Source organism: Vanacampus margaritifer, chromosome 1, assembly GCF_051991255.1.
Source record: "Vanacampus margaritifer isolate UIUO_Vmar chromosome 1, RoL_Vmar_1.0, whole genome shotgun sequence".
Classification (NCBI taxonomy): Eukaryota; Metazoa; Chordata; class Actinopteri; order Syngnathiformes; family Syngnathidae; genus Vanacampus; species Vanacampus margaritifer.
In genome coordinates, this window is record NC_135432.1 from 31,491,203 (window position 1) to 31,515,253 (window position 24,051).

General features: G+C 39.9%; 1 protein-coding gene and 1 long non-coding RNA gene across 3 annotated transcripts in view; one reads left to right on the forward strand and one right to left on the reverse strand.

Moving 5' to 3' along the window:
* Positions 1–850: 850 nt before the first annotated feature.
* The window catches only part of LOC144037061 (cadherin-4-like), a 253,718-nt gene continuing 230,517 nt past the window's right edge, over positions 851–24,051 (reverse strand). For both annotated transcript variants that reach the window (XM_077548199.1, XM_077548204.1), the window contains exons 11-17: positions 21,731–21,987; positions 15,774–15,916; positions 10,345–10,584; positions 8,785–9,021; positions 6,278–6,417; positions 6,032–6,196; positions 851–3,347 (exon numbers count right to left, since the gene is read on the reverse strand). In XM_077548199.1, the coding sequence (XP_077404325.1) occupies positions 3,141–3,347; positions 6,032–6,196; positions 6,278–6,417; positions 8,785–9,021; positions 10,345–10,584; positions 15,774–15,916; positions 21,731–21,987 (1,389 nt within the window). In that variant the 3' untranslated portion in view covers positions 851–3,140. The remainder of the gene's footprint in view (positions 3,348–6,031; positions 6,197–6,277; positions 6,418–8,784; positions 9,022–10,344; positions 10,585–15,773; positions 15,917–21,730; positions 21,988–24,051) is intronic.
* Positions 19,682–23,580, forward strand: LOC144037075 (uncharacterized). The gene is made up of 3 exons (XR_013288812.1): positions 19,682–19,742; positions 22,417–22,486; positions 22,830–23,580. It is a non-coding gene; the product is annotated as an uncharacterized LOC144037075 (long non-coding RNA).

Consider the following 24,051-nt stretch of genomic DNA (forward strand, 5'->3'; position numbering starts at 1 on the left):
GACTCTTCGGCTTTGCAGATGAATTGCAACCGCACTGGAATAGCACTCACATATGTACAGTAAGGCTTACAGGAGTGTGTGTGTGTATGTGTATGTGTGTGTCTGGACTGTACAAGTCAGTTTTGAACGACGGACGGCTTCACGCTTTGTTCTGTGGGGCGGTGACAAGTATGGCTGTGCGAGCACTCGCAAAAGCGATCAGGTTCTCTTCACCATGGCTTTTTAGTGGTGAAAGCGACCTCACCCATTTGTTGTTTGAAAATCACACAGTCACACGTGATTTTCATGTTGACAAATGTATAAAAATCTTCTGTATATACAACATTTATGTGTCAGACACAAATCACAGATAGCGGGAGAGTAACAGCTGTGTTTATTTTGTGAGGATATTTGGGAGGTGGAGGAGCAACCGGAGAGATAAGAGCTAATCCGGTAGCGAGCGTCCCTCCTTGCCTCGACTCTGATTGCACTTTCAGCTGACAGCGCTCGGGAAAATGGTTGCTATCAAGTTCTGCGCTGCAAAGTGCACTCGGTACCTGTTTGCCTGTGAATCGTGAGATTCTGACCCTGTTCACCTCATTGATTAGATCATGACCTTCTTTTCCCTATTGGCAGGAACATTTGCTTCTTTTGTGTCTCTTGTCAGGACTGCATGAAAACGACTCAATTTAGTTTGGCTTTTCTTGCAAATGAGCCTCGTTCGAGGAGATGCATCATTAAAGTTCTCCTCCAGGAATTCATCAATTCACAGCAAATCCAGTTATCTAGCTTCAAGCTAACCACCACAGAGGAGTGTTTTCCACCCACTCTCTTCTGGGTCCTTTTGTATGTTTGAATAATTTAAGCACAGCATTTAGAACTCTTTATTTCAGTTCACCCTTGGAGTAGTGTAAAATATGAAGACACAAGCCCATCAGCGCAGCTGCTGTTTCATTAAGTCTCAATAAAACTTTTTCTTTTACAAAACGTCTATTAAAGAGCCTGTTTTAACAAGTCAACTTTGATATAGGGCTTGGTAACTTCATAACAAACTTTTGCCCACTCTAAACTTCTTTATGAAAACTCTTGAACTTGCAGCCCAAAAAATTCAGGGGAACATTTCAGATGAATGTTGAAGTGCGTCTGAAGAGAGACAGATTGAGGGGCTGAGAAATCCCTGGCTGAGGCTCAAATCCCTCAATCTCAGTGAGCACCAACATTTTTATATTTAGACATTGTCAAGAAGCAACAGTGACTCAATCAAAATAAGAACAATATAGCAAGGGATTAAATAAGAGTAACAACTGAGATTCCTCTGGTATGTTCTTTCACTTTGTATTTTCAATGTTGTTTTCCTTCATGGTTACCATAAGGAAATAAAATGTTTGGGTGTGTGGATAATCTTGCAAACCTTACAATCTTAAAGGTCTGTAACACACTATAATGTAATAATTTCCTGAAAATGTAACAACATTTGCACTTAACTCGATCCAAAACGTAATAAAACACAATAATGTAATAATTTCATCAATAATGTAATAATAATGAAATATATTTCAGGAAATGATTACATTATAGGCTGCCACATGCCCCGTTACATTTACAACACTAAAACTCTGGTGTAACGGCGAACTTAACACGTCTGATTGTTTAACAATAAAACATGAACATAACTAAAAAAGAACAGGTACATTTAGCTGTAATATGGCAGAGCAGTTCTAATCAAGTGGGTGGATCTTACTTTGATTAACTATCTGCAGAGTTGGTTTAACACTAAATAATTCAACTCTGTCAAATTAAAAGAAAATTAAACCAGGCAGAGTTAAAAATAGATTTTGGGGGTTTAAATCAACTCTGAATTATTTAACACCAATCTTAGATTCTCAAAACACAAAATGCAGAACTTTGGACTAAACTCACACATAATTACATTATTAGTCAAGTTTACATTATCAGCTTTGAGAGTAAAAAGTTCCACCTGAAAATATAATAAATCCACAATAATGTAATAAGGTATTACATTACTGGTGAAAATGTTATTAGAATATATGTCGAGACTTTTGTTGTTGTTACATTTTGGTAAAATGATTACATTATTGGATTTTGTTATATTTTTAAATGAGCTAAGTGCAAATTTGATTATATTTTCATGCAGGAAATGATTACATTATAGGGTGCTTACAAGGCCAATTATCCTTCATGGACCCTCATAAGACTGGTCATGCGTGACTCTGGCACAGGCCGAGTCGCGTGTAAGTGCGAGCGCAGCAAGCTCAAAACAAACACAGCTGCTAGCCAAGCAACAAGAAACAAAGACACTTCTCCACGACACTCTTGTATTTGATTGCTGTGATTTCTATAATCACATTCAAGATGGCTGCCATCTGAGGACACGCCTACTGTATATGATGGAAACATTTATGGAATTGGTCCATTCTGGCCAGCGTAGTACTGTATGCCAACATGACACACCCTCGTTCGAAAGCTCCGCTGAAAGCAGCACTGGCACCTTGCGCAGCTACCATAGCCCATAAGACAATGGGAAGGTCTGAGTTAAAGGGTCAGGAAAATGGAAACTAATCCTGAGTTAGAGGGAGTCTGTTAAAATATGCACCACCGAAGGCACTTTTTTTTTTTTTGAAAACAACAGTGCTTCTATTCTAAGTAATTCAAGTTCAAGAGAGAATAAACCAGGGCCCTCCACAGAGGAGGGACTGTCATATCGGGGTTCTCCTTTTTTTTGTCTGCTCCCCCCAAGACAAAGATGCTCAAACTTAAAGCTTCTGCAGGGAGGCAGGCAGGGGCTGACAGCGAGAGGAAAGTGAAAACCTTCAGGAACAGGGAATGACTCTTGTTGTGGAGTGAAAAGAAAAAAAAGAAAGAAAAAAAAAGCCACAGGGAAAAAAAGGCACACACACAGACAAAAAAAATCTGACAGAAACGACTGAAGCCAAAATTGGGCTAGAATGTTCACATGAAAAACTACAATAACCCAACAATTCAAAGCTTCTGTTTCAGCCAAACATGGAACAGCGCCCGCCCGACTTCTGGAGCTGGTCGTTTGATTGGCTGATCGGTCAGTGTGGACTTTGTTGCGTTCGGTAACAACCCCTGGTGTTGACGGGATGAGAGTGTGTGAGTGTGTGTGTTCATGGTGACATTTAATCCTCCTCCCCCCCTCCATACATGTCGGCCAGCTTCTTGAAGCGGGGCCCCCAGTCATTGAGGTAGTCGTAGTCCTGCTCCCCCGTACTGGAGGAGTTGAGAGAACTGACCGATCCCGAGGTGGAGCCGCTGCCCTCATAGTCAAACACCAGCAGCGAGTCATAAGGGGGCGCAGTGGGGTCGTTGTCAGCTGCTCGTAGACCCTAAACACAAGGAAGATTAAGAATGGTCAGTTTGTGTCTTTCATTGGACTTTTTGATGGAAAAACAACAACAAAGGTTTGCTTCAGTATTTACTAGGTGTCAGACAATTAAAATGTTTAATCATAATTAATCACATTGATTTCAATAGTTAACTCACAATTAATCGCAAATTTTATATCTGTTTGATATTTTTCCCTTCCAATATTCTTATTATAAAAGCAGAAACATTTTTTAACTAATAGAAATATGGCTGCATCTTTTAGTCATTGATACAGTAATTTCATAATAACTCCTAAAAATTAGTTAAAATTAAAAAGATGTACTGTACTGTAAGAAACAAGTGTGATTTTGATTTGTGTTGACTGAGGTAATTTTTCCTGCCAGTACACCCTAAAAACAGTTGGGTCAAAAGTAACCCAATTATGGATCAAAAATGGACCGACCCACTTTATGGGTCAATTTAAATTTTTACAAAATGACCCAATTTTTTGACCCAAGTAAAGGATCTGACCAATATTCATGAGTTGTTTTACACAAAAATACCCATTTCTTGACCCAAAGTTGGGTCAAATTGACCCAAGTAGAGGATCGGTCCATTTTTGACCCAATTGTTTTTAGAGTGTAGCATAATTGCATTTGTAAGACATTGGTGACAGCTAAGTGCATTTTCATTTTCATATTAAGAGCTAGCTAATCAATTAATATGAAGTAAATTGTGAAATTCTGCACATTTAAAAAATGGTAAAATACAACTTGACCTCAGTCTCCACAAATGGATGCATTATTATTTAATGTATTACTGCAATATTTTGACGTAGACGTGTCAGCTGCATTGGGACTGAGATTCTTTCCAATTAAGGGGCGGTCATTTATTGCACATTTAAAAAAAATGAGTGGCATAAAAGGAACTTTAAATTAATTCGAAATTAATAAACTAATTTTGACAGCCCTTGTATTTACTTTGCCCAGTGGCTTCAATGGAACTTTTCAATAGCTAGGAAATATGACAGATTGATATTGCTATATGTTTCGGTGAATTAGCAGCATTCTTCTTCTTTTTTTTTTAATCACATTTTTAGTGTTATAACAATTTGTTTGTATATCAATGTTCTTACCAGAGGTGGGCATTCCGTGGGGACTAACCGACCGGCCCAATTTTTTTATAAATTGCCCTCCTCTGGTTCTTACTTCATATATTGGCCAATATATTGGCTAATTGCGAATATATCAGATACTGTCTTTTTCTAAATATTAGCATGGTCCCTAAAAATGCCCAAACTGAGAACTGAAATTATTATAAAGAAAAACAGGAGAATTTGTGAGGAGGAGTATAAACAGTGTTTATGTCCCTTGAGGAAGGTGACCACATTTTCAAAATTTCGAACCCTACCCTAAGTGTGGGTTGGTTTGATGCCTTGCTCAAGAGCAATTCAGCAGTCGTTAGGAAACAAATTCCCTTTAAAATCTTTTTTTGTTTACAGCGTGACTCAAATTGTGACCATCCAGTTCCAATGCCTTAAAAACGAGAAACTATTACATCAAATAATGACTGCAAAATCTCATACAATTACGAATGAATAGAATCTTTGCTATAACATACAACTGAAGAAGTGTACTCTATGTCAAAATACATCAACACATTTAAAGGGATACTTGACTCATTTAGTCATTTTCAGCAGTAAAAAGTTCATATTTTGTCTATAATTAATGTGATAACTTCATTATTTTTTATGTACCATTAATACCTTTAAAAAAAAAATTCCACTTGCTGTCAACTGAAGATGACATCACCTGTGCTGAGGAAGTAGGTAATGACCAACATGGCTCAGTTTATTGACCAAATCCAGAAAACAGGTGAGCCATGATTGGCCATCAACAGCCAGTGGAAAAATAGTTTTTAATAGGACAAAAATCAAGTTTTCACTGCTGAAAATGGCTCAATGAGTCAAATATCCCTTTAAGAGTACTTTTAGGTTGTGTATTTCGAAAGGGATTTGTGCATATAGCACAAATAACATAAATCTTGATTAAGTTGATCTTGTTTTAGATGTTAAAGCATCTTCATGAATTATCTATAAAGTGTGTGTTTTCAGGCAGTGCTTTAGCGGCACCTGCTTCTAAGAATGACAAATGAGGGCCATTGAAGAGAAGGCTGGGCAGGTGACGGAGACTCCATCCACTTCATGGCGAGGCAACAGATCGAAAGTGTCGCAATCCCGTGGGACCCAGTGGGTGGCAGGAAGGCTGCGTGTTTGTTGTGTTTGTGTTTTACCAGGCGGTTGGAACAAAATCAGGTGTGTGTACATTTGTGCGTGTGTGTGCGTGTGCGAATGAGAGACAAGGTTGGATGGATCAAAGCTGAACAGCTGCCAACACCTCTCGAGTGTGAACATGCTGTCACGAGCCTGTCAATCAGCATTTTCTCACATCAGAGCGCCGGCATTCAAGAGCGCGCGCGCGCCTGTGTGTTTGTTTGTGTAAAAATGTAAAGCTGACGTGATGAGGGAAGCAGTAAACTAGCAAAATGTGTCCTTTCAGTGGCCATTCTAGAGACCACATATTGAACGTGAGAAAGAAGTGTCGAGATCGATGGCAAGTGAAAGGCCAGCCTGCTGAAGGGGAAACAATGCAACGCTCAGTAGAGCTGTGTGCACACAGGTCGCTTTCACCCAGGTTGCGTTCACCTCATGGATAAAGTCCCCGATGTCGCCAGGGTGCGGCACGACAGGCCTGATAGGGTACTGGGATTCCGGGATAATGGGCCGTTCGTCCACCCTGCGGACACCGGGAGGTTTGCTGATGATGTGCTCCAAAGAGTCGGGCTGCTGCAGCTGGCTGAGGTCGTAGTCCTACACGGCCGCACACATGTAATCAGGGTACAGCGGGTCAGTTTAGAGAGCGTGCTAGAGTGTCTTCTCCTGGGATCTCACCTGGTCCTCCTCTCCCCCGCCCTCTTCATCGTATTTCAGTATGTTGTCCCTGACATCATCCTCGGGGTCAATGAGCAGCTGTTTGGTGTGCCTCTCCTTCTCTCGCCGCTTGATCCACACCACAAACAGAAGCACCATGCCTGTAAAAACACACAAATGGGATAAAATGACAAATCTGTGGACTTGTACTGTATAACACAATCAATTGGAGATTATTACTATAATAATAATAATAATAATTGTTAGTATTATTTATTGTTAATATTATTATTATTATTATTGAATACCGGCGCTTTGAGCGAGGTGCACAAAACCTTGAACTGCTCGAGTGTATACTTGCTGGATTTCCTACTCTGATGGGTTAAGTTTCAAGAACATCCATCTTTATTTTAATGAAGATCGAAAAATTACCATAACAATGAAGGCAAGAGCCAATCATTGTATGTCATGTTTAAAGTCAATAAAGGGGTAATTTTGCTGAATCAAGCCAAAATGTGGTAGCTACATAAACATTAGCGATTTCATTATTCAAATTCTAATGTAGAATATCGATGCAATTGACCTTACCGTGGCACGCCCCTCCCCGCCCACTAAATGCGACGAGCAGCCCCTTCTGACATTTACCAGTCAAGATGAGCTAAAGTGCATACAAAGTAATGGCAAAGTTGTCAGATCTTCCTTGTGATTTCTTAGTCAGGTATTTTCAGGATGCAGATATTTCTCTTCGAAACAAGTAGAGGGGGGGGGGCTTTAATTTCTTTAGTGAAGGGTATCTTCACTCTCTCACCATGTAATTTTGCCCTAAAACAAAAGAAATACACTTCGCTGTCTGCTACTACAGAAGTCAGAAAAAGACAGTCGCCTCACTCATTTCGACTGATTGTCAGCGAAACCGAAGTTTTTAACATCGTTCCTGTCATGCAGAGTAAGAATGAATTTATATTACCTCATAGCTTCTGTATTTTTTGGCATTAATAGTATATAGTAAGTCAACAAATGCGTGAACAGTTAGCTACCCGGCGCTATCGTTAGCCTTTAGTTAAACACGACAATGGAGAACATTACCTTAGACGTAGTATTTTCTTGTAATTTTGGAGGGATTCAACTGGTCGTGTGCTCTTCCACAAAGTTTGATCCAGCGCAGACATTTTTTCGTAGTTTTCGAGAGTTTAGGGAAGGGAATAAAGTGGACACCTCCTTCCAGTCGATCGGGATAATGGTTACCTCTCTTACATAAGCCGTGACTAATACACCACCGGGAGCTGGATTGCTTTGTTAGCAAAAACACACGTGCCGACGCACACATGACGTCTTGCGTCTTGATTGGTTAACTAGGTCATTGCTCTTGAGACCTGAGAGGAACATAATGGGAGACTAACTACCATCATTTCTGTTTGTTCATAGAAACCCATTATCATGGACAGACACTGCTGTCATGGACATTGACAAGTCAGCTTTATCATTTTAGAACATTAGAGGAACAATGAAAATTGCAAAAACCATACAATTATGTTAAAAACAACAACCATCCAATGCAATATGAGTATCATTTTCATGAAGTACTTTGTTGTTGTTTTTCTCATGCACCTAAAAAAAGCAGCAATGTGACGAGAATCAGAATCATCTTACTGGTCAAGTACTGTAATGTGGAAAATTTGTCTCCAGTACTAAAGCAAAAAATACATTATAGCAAAATACACGGTCAATGTGACAATATGCATTTAATTGTTTTCTTTCGTGATGATGTACGATATAAAGTAGCTGTTATTTGGCAATATAATAAAAGCAAATGCATTGATTTAAGTCGGTCACTTATGTTGGCAAGGCAGCATGACATCGTTGCTATGTGAAAAACACTTATGTCCATTTTTGGCATTTCTATTTGTTTTACATGTTTATGTTTTTGGGATGAAACTGAATGCAGACATCCCAAAAATGCATATACAGGGAGTCCTTGAATTATGTCGTTTTGACTTTACGGTGCCCGTGCCTCGTCCGTAGCACCTTCTTTTTCGATAATTTCCCACAGTAATCGCGCCATTTTAAAGTTCTTTAAAGTTGGGTTGTTATTACCTCCAGCAACGGACGTCTACCCGCTCGCCATCGGGCATGTCACATTTCCGTGTTTAAGTTTGAATTAGCTCCGCTCTGCTGTCCGTCAGCAATGAATGTGCGTGCGTAAACACGAAATATTGGTTCGGGCTCTATGTTTTTTTTTTAAATTACTGTACAAAGTATTTGGATGTAGATATTGACTTTAACAGGGAAATCCGACTTAAGTCGAAATTTAGGTTACATCGCTAGCTTAGGAATGGAATTCCGCTGTAGCTTGAGGACTCCCTGTATATTAAAAAAAATGGACATAAGTGTTTTTCACATAGCAGCGACGATGAGTTAGTAAGGACAAAGCCTAGCCGATCACAATCTTTCACATTCAATATGTGTTGGTGTGTATGACCCGCCAAAGAGCTGCAAGTTGTTGTGTGATATGCACAGGTGATACTCACTGAGCAGAATGATGATGCATATCAAGATGGAGATGATTGCTCCGGTTCCCAGGCCGGCGGCTGCCACAGCGCCCACAGTAGTGCAGTCTCCGTTTGGATCACATGGACACACTTTTACTTTGATGACAGACCTGTTGGACAAGGTCGGGTTTCCCGAGTCGGACACCGTTATTGGGACCTCGTACATGCCTGGTTCCAAATAGACCTGGTATCGCAGACTCAGGCGTGCATAGTTGCCTGTGCAGAGGAAAGAGAACAAGGCCAAATATGTTTATATAATATATTGAAAAGCATGAGATTCACCACTCATTTCATTAAGTGTCTTCAACCATCCAGATGCACGCTGGCCTATGGCAAGCTGTGTGATTCCATGGTGGGCTAGCCGGACCGGACCACTCAGTGCCACGAGACAAAAATAAAAAGGTGGGGAGGGGACGTGCTACACTATGCAGGTCTAGGCATTGGTCAATATGCTCTGGTCCACAATTTAGAGGGAGTAGCCCATTAAACAATTATCAATGTAGATTATAAATGGATCCATTTAGAATTGTGAAGAATTTTTCGTGTTTGATAGCAAATAAAAATCAGTGCATGAGATAGAATTAGACTATGAGATAGCACATAAAAGCAAAGCAGTGGCTTGACTGTGTCAAGGTGTGCTATCACTTTGTCACTGTGCTGCCTCATTCAGTAGAAGAGCTGTCTTAAAACTTCTGCCTTTAGTTAACGTATGATTTGACAATACTAAATTTAGTAGAAGTAGTAGAATTCATTGATGGTGTAAAGATGAACTCATTCACTGCCACTGATGGCTATAGACGTCGACCCAGAATTATTATTTTTTTGTACATTTAGAACATATATAAAATGGTTGATTAATCGTGATTAACTATTGAAATCATGCGATTAATTACAATTAAAATTTTTAATTGCCTGACGCAATTTATAGATTATTAAAATTCGGGGCGTCAGGTGATTCCATTTTTTTATCGTAATTAATCGCATGACTTTAATAGCTAACTCACGATTAATCACAAATTTTATATCTGTTCTAAATACGTTTTCAAACTCTTGTTAACAAAATTAGAAAAAAAAGTTTAACTACTAGAAAAAGTTCAAATGAATTTTTGACGTCTATAGCCGTCAATGGCAGTGAATGAGTTAATTCCCCTGACTTCTATGAATGCCACGTGGGTTCAATTCTCATTCAGTTGGTGTGTGGTTCTGTGTGAAAGGTTGTCTGTTTCTGCATGTGACCTGTGATTGGCTGGCAATCAATGTAAGATGCAGCCTGCCTTTTGCCTGAAGTCAAACTGAATTAGCTCCAGCTTCCTGTGAAGGACTCACTATACTCACAATAACAAACATATTAGACAATGTTAATCAAAACGGAACATTCAAGTATTTGCAAAGGACCAATGTGTTGATCTAGCTCTTGAATCAGTGAGGACAAGAGAACCTAATGAAGAGGCCAGTGAGTAGAGATCCATTACAAGGCATAAACATTGTCAGATTTGTCGTCATCTAATTTGATATGGATACATTTGCATTTGCTCTCACCACTGATTCGTGTAATTGTCCAGTTGCGTCTGATGCTTGAAGGATAACTAGGCAGCTCAAAGACAAAAGGACCAGCGTTGGAGTCGGTGTCGGCGTCAGTGGCAGTGATATTGACGCCGTTGACATTCTTGTTCATCTGCTCACAGATCTGAGACTCCCTGGGTACGAGCGCTGGGGGGTTGTCGTTAATGTCTATCAGATAGATCTGCAGTGTGCCGGTGCCACTGGCTGCAGGAGAGCCTGAGAGCAAGAAAGGAGGGAGGAGGCAATGTGGAGAAAATCATATCATGTCAGAAGGAAAAGATGCCAAGAGAAGACGTGTGCTGTGAAAAAGGGAGGGTGCTCGGTGTTGTTTGGCCCAGCAGTTTAAGGCTGACGGATTGGAGCCAAACAGCAAAAATAAATAAAATGAAGACGAAGAGTTGAGAATCCTCAGCAATGATGATGTTGGTAGAACGGGAGGGGAATCTCTGTGTGTGACAGAAATACTTTTGACAGTGGTGCTCTCAAACTCATCGTTTCGCCTGGCAGGCAAATCAAACGCATCAGGGTCGATGAAGATGCGGCTGCGGCTCATCCACTTGCCAAAAGATGCACTTAACGATGACTGTAACGCAATCAAACAAGTACTTGCCTGTGCCCGTTTATGCAACACTACGAGGGGCACCTACGATAAAGGCATGTCTGTCTGCCAATATAATATGGACGACAAGTAAATTAAGATTTTGTTCTTAGTTTCTAGTCTTTTATTCTCAGAGATTACTCAAAAGCCTTGAAAACGCATCTGTCTTAAATTTCATATTTGAGAGAATTCACACACCAGGGCAAGTTTTCCACTTCCTTGCAGTTTAGGCCTTTTGGTTTTGTTATGACTGCGTTTTGGTTTGGGTCATTTGTGTCACGATTGGGTTGTGTTTGTTGGACCCCAGAAGAAAAGGGCAGACCCAGCCAGGGCGAAAGTCAATCAATTTTAATGAAACAACAAAAAGCGCACAACAGGTGGACAAAAGGTTGCTTAACAAAAAGGCGACGACGACAAAAAAGGTGTACGTCGTGGGTAAAAACGATGTCAGCTGCTATGCAGTGATATTTGATGATGACGATGGTGACGTTGTCAATTGCTATGCAGCCACTCTTAGTTTGTCCAATCACTCTTATTTTGCCATATATGCCTTTATTCTGTCATATAGAATTGTGATGAAGCGGGAGTTTCTGAGCAACATTTGGCAGTATGTTAAGGTTTCTGTCGAGGTTTTCTATCCCTACTCTGCTCTTCAAGCTTTCTACCATGCAAGCTGTCCTTCCATGTGTTCAAAGTTGCTTCCATGCATCCAGCCGTGTTCTTTCAATCAAGGTTTGTTGGTCAACTGTTTTCTTTGAGGCCATTTGAATCCAGCCCTACTCTGTTGTGGCTTTATATTTTTGTACATAAAGACCCTGTCTCGCACCTTCCGTGTCTTATCTGCGTTTGGGTCCTAAATCCGAACCTCACGTGACAAGGTTTTCCTCTTCAAAAATGCAACACGAAGTATAACATTTTCAATTATTTATGTTGCAAGTAGGACATGACAAAAGTGCAGTTTATTCTTTTGCTAATGGAAAAGCATCAAATTTAAAGCCATTCACAATTGCTATGAAAAACTTGTGAATGAATGAATGCTGGTGGTAATCATTATGCAACAGTAAGGCTCTTTTTATTTTCCCCTTACAGTTGTGAAGTGTAAATTTACTTTTAAGCTTTGTGTAAATTTGCCGACATGGTAAGTGGCAAGTAAATGTTTTGAAAAATGGTTGAATTACAACACTGATTAATGGAAGTGTGATGCATAATGGCAGTTTCAGCTAACTTTTAAGTACACTAGTTACACAATGAAAATCATATATTTTATAAGGCCGCACAATATCAACTGTCTATTTACAGGCTACCTGCACAAGTATACATTGATTGCACTCTATATATGGTATCATAGTACATAATGCAGAAAAACACAAAATTGCTGGACGTATTAAGAAACAAACACAATCACAGGAAAACCCACACATACACGTTTGCCACTGCTGCTTTGCTAATCCCAGCCATGTATGCGGGACAAGACGAAGCAGCTTGCCACGGTTGATAGGAGAATTATGTGGGTTTTAACCAGCTAAATAAATAATTATGTTTGTGTAAGTTCCTCAAAAGGATTTGTATTCAGTCCTTTCTGTGACAGCGGCTCAGGCATGTTGCGGCACGGTGAAAAGACTAGCGGTAAGTCTTCTGCAAATCACATATTTGCGCATAAACAGAAGCATCAGCAATGAACTACTGCAAACTGCATGTGTGTGAGAGTGTGAGGTGATATGACGGCGGTTGGGCAAAACTTTAAATCATGGAGATACGTGCACACCTTACATTCGTCTGTCACAACCGCCCCACATCCTCTTGTCCTACTCAATGTCCCACCGCACTTTTTAATTCTTCCCTAATCCATCTCATTTTATGACAGATGGCACCTCAGCACTGCCCACAAAGTCACCATGCACATAACCCTGAAGTGCTGGTGGCTCATGTTTGACTCAGGCCGCATTCTGTTATCGAGTAGAATCGCCACTTTTTGGCAAATAAAGTTGACATCAATCAAGTTTTGAAAGAGAGGCATGTGACTGTGGTCTTGGTGACAGGCTGGCCCCTGACAGACTGCTTTAAGACCGGCTTTACACAACCATGCATTTTTAAAGAACCTATTGTTGCCTCGAGGAAATACAGTAGCTAAGGCATTAATATTGAATGAAAAGACCAGGAAATGGCAAGGAAAGATGAAATTGTCAGTAAATGAGAAGTCTGCAAAGTCCAACCTATAGTTGGGTGTCAACATGGGCTATATCATTTTCTGTATTCTGTCACTTTATAACATTTGTTGCTGTCAGTCATAGCAAATGCATATCTTGATACATTCTTGTATCAAATGAGCACATTCAGACATGCATGCACTTTAAAATGAACCAGTATTTCAAAGTAAACTAAACTTAAGGTAAACATCCAGCTGCACGTCACTGATAAGGCAATTTGGAAAAAAGGGAAAGCAGTTAGGGTTTTTTTTTGGGGGGGGGGGGGTGTCTGCACTCCCACTTGAGAAAAGGGCAAACATTGGTTTGCTGTGAATGAGTTTGCGCTCATTTAAGTTTGAGGTTCAACTCTGAGGCAGAACAAATGATATATATGCCAAATGGATTGTGTGAGAGGGAAGGAGAGGAGGGCGTGTATGGACGATAAGAGAGGATCAGCTCGCTGCAAGAGTCACAGATTTAAGCTAACTCCCCTCTTTCTGCGCAGCACATCATTCTGACGCCATGTCCTCAGTTGCCTCAAAACATAGCCTCCATGCATTCTTTTAGAAAACAAATCAATAATCAATACACAAAAATTCCTTCCTTCCTTGGGAACATCATTGAATCATCGAATTCATGAACAATGAACATGTTAACGGGATAACAAATGACCCACTGAAAAAATGGGCAGACTCAATGTCAAGAAATGTAAATAAAACAACAGGACCTTTTTCAGTTCAGGAGAAAAAAAAATTTAACCAATGAATTGAGTGTAAAAAAAAAGAAAAGATTTTCATGATAGCCAGTTCCTTTGATGTTACCCCAAATTAAAAACTTACATCTGAGATACAATATGCGAGTGGTTCCGTTAAGTTAAAAAACAACTTGGTTTTCTTATATCCTACCAAATGAAAACTATATATGAATTATTTAATAATAATTATTTTTAAAATTAATAGTGAATTATAATTATATTATCTAATAATTAAATTATTATCGACTATATATTCTTTTTTGTATACTAAATAAAGCAAGTACATGTGGAAACTCTGCACGTCTTTGCTGTTTTTGGCTATCCCGCAGCGCCTGTTCATGGCTGTCCTTGGCTCAAATCACCACACGTTACAAGTGCAAATCCAAAACGCTAAAGCAATTAAAAACAATACTGGTTGTTTTCAGCAACCAGCTTGATGCCATGTCACTTTTAATATTTCTTTGTCAAACAATACGAATACTACAACGTGACACAGGCCGTACCAGCACCTCACTGTGTGTGTTGGTATGGGCCTATATTCGTGTTGTACTATATTGAAAATGCAACTTTGTTAAACACGGCATGTAATCTACATTCACAAAAAAAAGAGGAAAAAAATGACAAAGGTCAATTAGACCTATTTCTCTGCCTACACTGCTCTTCTCAAGATGTTCAATATGCAATGTTTAAGTCGAGCTACTTCGTGCATTTGACGCATTCAGAAACACCACAGGACTTTTGACAGGTCAACTTGGAGGACAACTTGGAATTTTGGCCTATATGAGCTTATTTGTGGATATTTTTAGCTGAAACTTTCAGGGGCCACAAGTAGTGGACAAGATTAAAGGATCAATTGTAGACGTACAGTATACTGTATATCCAAACCGTGAAACCAAAACTGATGGAAAATGTAGCTCTGGGTGAGTATTCATACTCACATTATCTATTACCTATAAGTTAATATTCAAAATGTCATGTATCATTGAGTTTTCATGCTCGTAATTGAACGAAGAGGCGAATGATTTCGCAAGTAGATGAGACTCACCGTACACATGCACATATATCCTCAAGGCGAGTTAAATAAAACAAAACATGTAGGTTTCCTTCGATTAGATATCGGAGTGATCGATGTAGTTTCTGTACCTCAGTAATACTGTATGTTATTTGCCTCTCCACTAACGAAGCACAAAAGCCTTTTTTTATATACAGAATATAACATATGCGGTAGCAACCGGCTGTTAATTTTACTGTTTTAAACAGAAGACAAAGGAAGCGGATGATCGTTCCAAAACAAGCCACTATGAATCCAAAGATAAGAGCAGTGGAGGGGAGAAAGTCATGTGACACACACATGTCTGGGCATGGTCACATGACTAGTGGAAAAGCAAAAAAATGTGTTTCAATGACACTTTTGCAATATACTTCCATATCAACATGTCTCAAAAACCTCCCCATGAGAGAGTTAAAACTTTTTTTTTGCAATATTTGAGAGGTTTCCATGGCCACTTTGTAATTGCACAATATTTGGTTCTAACTTCACAATTACATGGTACAATTACATTAATGTGTAAATATCTGTAGAGATATGTTGAGAAATAATGAAGTTATACTGTTACTCTAATTTGAAGTCGTTCTTACCAGCGTTCCCCTAAAATTTCAACTTTCACCACACAAAAAGCTGATTTTCTCTGGAACTCCTCATCCGATGTTCAAAATGTTGAACAAATATAAACGGACAAAGTATTGTAAAACAATCAAGTTCTACCTGTAATTTATATATTTGTTGTTAAAGTGCATTAGGAGAGCAAAAAAACAATTATTTTTTTTCATTATAAATCCGTTATATATATGTATATGTATGTCTTACCGTTGTCTGTTGCCAGGAACGTGGCTTCATATATGTTGTTTTTCACATAGACAGATTCCCTGTCGAGGATTGCCGTGGTCACTATCTGCCCATTGGTTCTGTTAATAGACAGCCAGTCTGCCGGGTCATTCAGTTTGGAGTACCTAAAAACATGGGCACAAGTCGATGGAGAAGTCAGCGTGACTGTTTCCATGTTTACAAGCAATTATACATTTTCTCGCGCGTGTGCATATATAGATCTTCTTTCACACACCACCATGAAGTCACGAGTCCCTAACCTTCACGGAGTTTAATTTCTTATTGACTTCTCTTCCAGAGCTTACAACCTCCGGTCGATTCCAGCCCATTTTTCGCGCCTATATACTACACATTGTAGTCAATTACCTTCCTTGTTAAGCACTGCTACAACTGCTGGGGCGTGCGCTTGTGATGCATTAATAGCATCAGAAGTGTTTGCTTAGGGTAGCGCAGGCTAAACTACGGACACACTATCTTGGTTGCAAATTGTAGGTGACTGCACGTTGGGATCTTTGTATTGATCTCTAAACATGAAAGGATGTTCAGGTAGTGACTCCTGGGATAAAGGGCACACGACTGCGAGCGGATCTTCTCCCCTACTGCATCCCTATCTGAAGCTGATCTGTTATTGTTTCTCATTTGTCTCTTTTGGCTCATTCCACACTTGCAATTCTCTCTGATCTCTTTCCCAACCCACGGTGCCTCACCTCATCTCACTCTTCTTCTATATTCATACAATTTCTTGTCCTGCCGGTATCGTCTCATCTACATTGCATTCCCTTTGTGATAGAGTTCTGCAACTTCCACCTTTTTGTGGTTGAAATCTCACTGTAACCTACCATTGGTGAACGTTGGGCATCTGGCCCTTAAAGACATTTTCTGCACCAACTAGATTTGCTTTATGAAACACCAAATTGGGGACAAAGGCCGTGGTGCGATTTGACACACACTTTCAGCTTTTAAATCCATTCAAATTGAAATTGATTTGACCACAACCTTGGCTTGTGCTGACTGAATTATAACATATACACTCATTGTGCAGCCTACTGTGCTCAATCATATTTCTTATATTCAGTACATTTGGTTTTCCATCAAGGTGAATCATAGCTTGGAATTGTGGGTTGGGAAGTAGTGGGGGTAGACAGGAGAACATAATCTCTATCCTGCAGCATGAGAGGTGGGATCGTCCCAGCAGGCAGTGGGCATGATCCTAAGTGAGGCAGCTTGTTTCAAAAAGGGATCACAGAGATGACATTCCCACACTCTGGAGGCTTTCACACAGACTAGCCAAGCCCGCGGACACTACCTGGCGGACTGTGAAATCCTTAGCAGGAAAAATGCGAATCCATCGCAGCGAGGATGTGGGGATAAACCAGTGTCACAAGGGAAAGGGCTATTTTGTGGGAAGGTAAAAAGGGCCTAAAAAGAGGTGGCATCTGAAGTATCAGCATGGCAACATGATCTGCTTGTAAAACCTTCATTAAGAACTAACCAATCAAGGCTGCAGCTTCATGTTTCTGGGCTTTTCCATGGCTCAGTGGAGGGCTGACACCAACTATCTTTATTCTTAGCAGGTGGTGATCTCACACAAAGTAGTTGGTGTGTCAGCTATACTACCACTGGAGTTTATGGAGTGCTAGTCTGACTTAAAAAGAAAATGGAAAAAAAGGAAAGACCTTTAAAATGATCAATTGTAATTATAGTAATAACAAATAAAAAAAATAGTAAACTAAGTAAAGGCAGTATAGGAGTATACTGTAGTGGTTAGCATCTGCCTCGTATGATTTGGGTCCAATTTAGGACTTCCTGTGTGGAGTTAGCATGTTTGCTGTAAAAGTGCTACCAGTGAGTTTCTCCTGCTATTTCAGCTTCTTTCCACATTCCAAAAACATGCAGACGATGTTATTTGATGAGTCAAAATTGTTCATTGCTATGAATATGATATGATGAAGTCAATTGTGTATTTGGTTGCACTAAAGGGCAAGTCTCATTTATACACAAGCACACTTGTAATGACTTTTTTATGTCTGTGGGAAACAAAAATAAAATGCATGAAGTGTGATATCTTAATCACTTTTATCATCTAGCAAACTTAATTGAAAACTTTACACTTAAATTATACTCAGTTTTTTAATGGGTTACATTAAAGTTGGGAATATGGGAAAAATAGCAATTTGAGAAGGGGCAGAATACTTTTTCACAGCATGATACATCTGCTTGAGCACACATCATCAAATCTCAACAAGGCACAAATGAACAGCTTCCCCTCTGTCATTTAACTGAGAGCCAATTTGAGTTATTTTTTTTTTAAATAGGAAAGTAAAGTTGTCTTTCATGTTCACGCCCTGACGTTGACGCTACAGAGGAGCTAATGTTGATCTTTCCCATTTCAGTGAAGGCTGCTACTGTGAAAGAAAGTTTTGTGGTTTCTTGCAGCAATACTCTCACAAAGTGTGGATCATTTTATGGGATCATATTCAACTGACCTGAAGTACAAACTTGAAGGCGGTAAAGTGAATCAGGAATAGCAAATGATGACAATGATTTCAATATCAGAATTGAGATATTCAACAGGCAGGCACAAAAGATGGTGTTTGCTGGTGTTTTATAATCATTTTTTAAATTTTGCAATGAAATCAATATTCGCAACTATTTCACACCATTTTAGCAAAAACAGGTCAAAACTGACCCCAAACTGCAATTTTACGTTAACTATTTCCGACAGCGCACAATAAGCAGACTTTGTTACTCCAAAGCGGTAATTTTACAAATCTCCAATGTCAACAAAATGACTGCAAGTGTCCATAACAATGTGATTCGGCACCAAAAAGCCACGTTTGAGAATTGGAGTTTTCTCTCATTTGGGACTTGGTTGCTATGCTGATGATATGATTAGCAGTGGCAGCTGAGTGATCTCAGCAAGCAACAGGAGGAAGTCTGACATTTATTTTTCAAACCCCTGACCCAGAGGATGAAAAATGCATGTCTCCAGCTTAGCCAAGGCGGTTTGGGTAATCATTTATGCCCGTGTTTCTGGTCCCGTGTCTCGACCTCACCGGTTCGGTGTCTGACAAGTGATGCATGATGCTTTCCCCTTCGCTTCCTCTCTCGTACACACGCTCCCACCTAATGCTGTCCACGTTGCCTTCCTCCCATCCCCAACAGGATGCTGTCAGCATGTCTCTCCTTTGATTTGCACCTGTCAAGTTCAAACCTTGACCGAGTCAGCTACCGTGCTCGACTCCCTTCCCTCTCTCCTTCCATCACTCCGTATTGCGTCTTACTTTTTGCTATTTCAATACCCTTTAAAACCTTTCACTGTGTCATGTATACTCATCATCCACTTACAGAGCTCTTTGTTAGATGCAAATACACGTGTTATGAATCACAAATTATGCAAAATGATTCAATTGTCATGTTCAGCTTCCTATTTGATGCATGCCCAGATCAGCTGTGTAATGAAACGTCAAAATTTTTTAGGGTCAGCACAGTCTGCCTCAAAGACAAAAAGTTATGGGTTCAAACCTTGTTTTTGACATGTCTAGCCATTTTGTTCTTCCTGTCCTCATGTATCCTTCCACATTTAAAACAGACTGCCACTCACCTGTGACGCTAAATAGGATAAGTGCTGGAAAATGGCTGAGTGGAATTTTCTTAGATCACAAAAATGAGGTTTAACTGAACTACGTTTTGTTACACCGTGGTGTGGTTTGTCTGTCTTTGTTTTAGTTATCCTAGCCATTTCCTGTTTTATTTTGAAGTCTGACTCATCTCGTTTCAGGTTTCTTGCCTTTCCTTGTGTGTTGTCATCCCTGATTGTTCCAACCTGTGCCTCGTTACCCCCATCTGTTAAATAGTCTGCGTCTCCCCTGTCGTGTGTCGATGTGATACCCTCGTGTCCACTGAAGCGGTTTTCACCGCCTTGTTCTCATGATCCTTTTGCCTTGTCACGTGAGTGGTTTTTTGGTTCCCATTTTTACCTCCCTTGTTGGAGCGCCTTTTGTTGTTTATCTCTGCCAGTGCCTTGTTTTTTTCTTCTCGTTTTTCAGAGGGGATTTTTTTGTTGAGAATGAAACCCTAGCCATTGATTGGCTTTTTTCCTACTCTGCATCTAAATCCTCCTTCATCTGCCTCGTGTCACGTTTTGAAAGAGCACTTTCGATTTAGTGTACTTTCTCAAACATTTAATGGCATCAGCACCATGCTGCCTCTACATGGTGCATTAACTCACAACTACCCTAACTTATGAATCAGGTGCGATCACTTGGAAATGTTTTTGATTTGTGTTGCAAGAACTATATAATTTGCCGCTTGTGCGAAAAACAAAACAACAAATCGGTTTCCTGACAAAATCGTAATACAAATTCTGCTTGGGTATTCAAATTATGCACAGTTTGTTTTCCCTCACACAGTAAAAACACGATTCTCATCACATATTTCACATTCACATTTTTTGTTTTTTCTATGGGCTATTATGAGCCTATAGAATGTGTTGCTGCTTGCTGAAGGCTCAACACATTTTTTTTTTTTATTGAATTGTTTCTTCTGAAAAGCTGTAAACACTCTGCTTTGCATCACCGGGAATAAACTCCTATCAGAAATGCCATGTGCCGATCAGTCTCTGCCAGTGCGTGCGCTGCAGTACAACTTTTTGGAAAACGCCGCAAACTATGGCCCACTCCGCCACCAGAGCTGCGGTGCAAGCAGGTCATCCAGCGGCGATGCAGCGGCTGGTGCGAGACTCTCAGCTTGGCATGCTCATAGTGATTTTGGGGGGCTGGAATTGATTGATTGATTACATTCAATAGAGGAAACTGATTTGATGTGAATAAATTGAGTTACGAGCGCAATCACAAAATGCATTCAACTCATAAGTCAAGGTACAACTAACTATTCTCTCCTTGCTGTTTGAAAGACGACTGCTTTCTTGTAGTATACTGTAGTGAGTATTATGTGTAGTTTCATGAAGAAATAGAGAGCTGATGATTTGGGCAATTAGCGGAACTTAAGTGTAGCCAAAAATCTTCTTCAAATTTATGCGAAATGAATGGAATGTGTTCCTTTGCTGTAAGGAAAGGAAAAGAATGATGCTAGTTTGAGAGGAGGGAAATTATTCTGTAATGAACTTAACTGTTGCACTACAGCATGGCAGGAAATGATTTAGGAGTTTAGACAATTTAGGAGTATCCATGAATCGTCTAAAGGTACAATATGAAGTCCTACAGATCTGTGAGGTATTCAAGTAAAGACACTAGGTTATAATTTGGTAGGTCATCATTATACACTGATTACCCGGTGCAAAGTTGGGTTAAGTCACATGAGCATTTGTTGCATGACATTTAACATCTTGAGAGATTTAGAACAGAGAAAGACCACTGCAGGCAGACATGCTGTGTCAAGTGTTTGGGCTCCAGCCAGCACTTCTGCCTTTCCTTCTGCCTAACTTTACTGCTTTCGCTCCAACTCACAGTGTGTCCGTCTGTGTGTGCGTATACTCCATGGGCAACCTAAAGAACACGCACAAGCGCACACACACAGACAGATCCAATTAGCCCGGAGGCTATTATTTCCTATTAACCTTCAGAGCATCCCTACTCAGGTTCTCCAATGGCTCATAAACTCTGCATGGTTGTCTCAAAGAGATGGATGATACCTTAAATATAGTCCCCTTGTTGAACTCTAACCCCTAACTACTAACAATGAGGCTTTTCGGCCTTGTGCCACTGCATAGGGGATATTTTTTTTTATTCTGCTCGTAATGCTAAACTTATAGCTACGCTCTGCCAGACAGTCTTTTTCAGTACAATTTTCATTCCAGTGAACACATATATAGTAAGAGCAAATAGGTTTTTCTCTGTCGGGTCTATAGAGTCCATCGGCTTCTTGTCAGCGCACTTCAAGGTTTCAAATTAGCACAATTGGATCTATTGGACCAGTACCTGATTGTCTGCTGCATCTGTAGTCGGTCGGGATCTGTAGCCGAAAATGTTGTCAGACTCGTGCCAGCTGCAACTCCCTCCTCGAATCGGATGTGTTTGGGATTAGTGGGGAAGTAAGGTGGTTCATTGACATCCTGTACCGAAATGGTTACACCAGCCGTGGATTGGAGGGAGGACTGGATCCCACTGGCCAGATGGGCCTGGTTGGACACCACAACTGTCAGCATGAAGGCTCGGTTCATCTCAAAGTCAACCGCCTAGAAGAGGAAAGAACGCAGGAGACGTTTACTTTGGATGGAAGTTACTAATCATTTACCAATATTTTCATGACAAAAAGCATATATCATCTGAGGGCAGGATAAAACCTACAGTCTAGTATTCAATAGGCAGGAGCAATCACTGCAATCAATTAAATCTATAGTCTCAGGTGTGAAATGTGCCTTTTCCAGACTGCATGGTTCAGCTCCTTCCATTGATGCTCAAAAGGATTTAGATCAGGGCTGATAGAAGGTTACTTCACAATTCAATATTTCACGGTTTTGTTCTTTTCTTTTTGTGGATGCTCTAAGCTTTAAAGCATGTACAATCAATGACTTGTGACTTAGAACTTGCTTCTTGACACATGACATGTGCATTTTACTCCAGCATGTTGTGACTTTATTGATTTTTGATTGTGACTTGCACAGATCCAAGACACCCTGTGTCAGATGAATTAAAGCCGCCATAGAACGAAGCCTCCTCCATGTTTCAAAATAGGTACAGTGTTATTTTCTTAACTTTTTTTTTTCTGGTTGTAAGCATACAACAAGCAAAAAGTTCAAATTTGTCTCACCTGTCCAAAGGACATTCTGTTTGTAGCTTTGTGGCTCATCAACAACCATGGTTTCCCCCAGTGCCTTATAGGCCTGGCGGGCCTGCAGAGTGCAGCTTTAACAAAAGGGTAGCACTAATGGACTTAAATGACAAAATTCTATCATTATACAATAAACCCTTCCGAAAAGTGAAAATCCATTTTGTGAACTCAACTACTCGCAAACTAAAAGTAAAACTATTTGCTAAAAAACATACCTATTTTCTGCACTTTCTCTCACACCTTAAGATGCTAGCAAAATACCCTCCTCCCAAGGCGCCGTGTTACAGCTGATAGCCTGCTGACATGACATCGAACAGCAGCATGTTGGAATATTTCAGTAGAGGGAAGACAAGCAGGCAGGGTGCCTTGTGGGGTTGACGCTGGAAAAAGCTGCATGGCAAACTTCTCAAGATGACGCAAAGAACAGTCTGGATTGCAATTGGCAGTGGTGGAAGTTTTCAGTTGATCATCTGGAACGAGCTAGCTACTCAATATAAGGTACAACAAGAAGGAATTGGTACATGTGATATATTTAGAGTTTAAACTTTAAACAGTTTTCGGGGAGCTGTTTACTACTTGCATTTTGTATATCCTGGTCCCTAAACCCTGCAAGTGTTCAGTGTAATAGGAATGACTTCAAGTTGTATTCTGAGCTGATAAAATTGAAAGCGCTATATAAATAAAGATGACAATGTAATTTGTTTTCTTTGATTTACAGTAATTACAGTACATTGGGAATTCTCCCCCCCAAAAAGGTGTTCTTTAAAAAAAAAAAATTCTTACAACATAATGTAAATTACACAGTGTTTAATTGTTTTTGTATTCACATATTTTTATGTCATAATTTTACAGAAATTCACTGTTAATTATACAGACATTTTTGTTTTTACAGTGGGTACTTATTTATTTCATTCTTATTTGTCTCCTTCTGGTTTTTGAACCTAACATGAAGAGCTTGGAACTGTCACTCATGTTTTATTTGGCTAGTACCCAACTACCATACTCCACGCAGGCACATACATTCATAATCATGCAGATGCAGGTGATGCGATACCTGACTTCTGAGTGAATGACTTTATATGTGCATCACCTGTCCATTCAGCACATTTTCTGTCTTTTAATGTAATAGAGTACAAATACATTATTTGCATCCTGTGTCTGGCTGGTGACTAGTCCATGTTATTTCCCGCCTCTCACCCAAAATCAACTGAGAGAGGCTATAGCACACCAATGACCAAATAAGGTCAAGTCAGGTTTATTTGTATAGTCCTTATTGTTGAAAATGTTATATATTATATTTTTATATTTTCTTTGTCTACTCATATTTCCCTGTGATACCCTCTAGGCACACCACTGACCTCTCCTACTCTCTCTAATCCACACATCACTGGCTCCTACAAAATGTGTCCTTACTTCACTTCTCTCCTCTTCCCTGTTTATTATCATCTGTGATTTACATATCTTAATG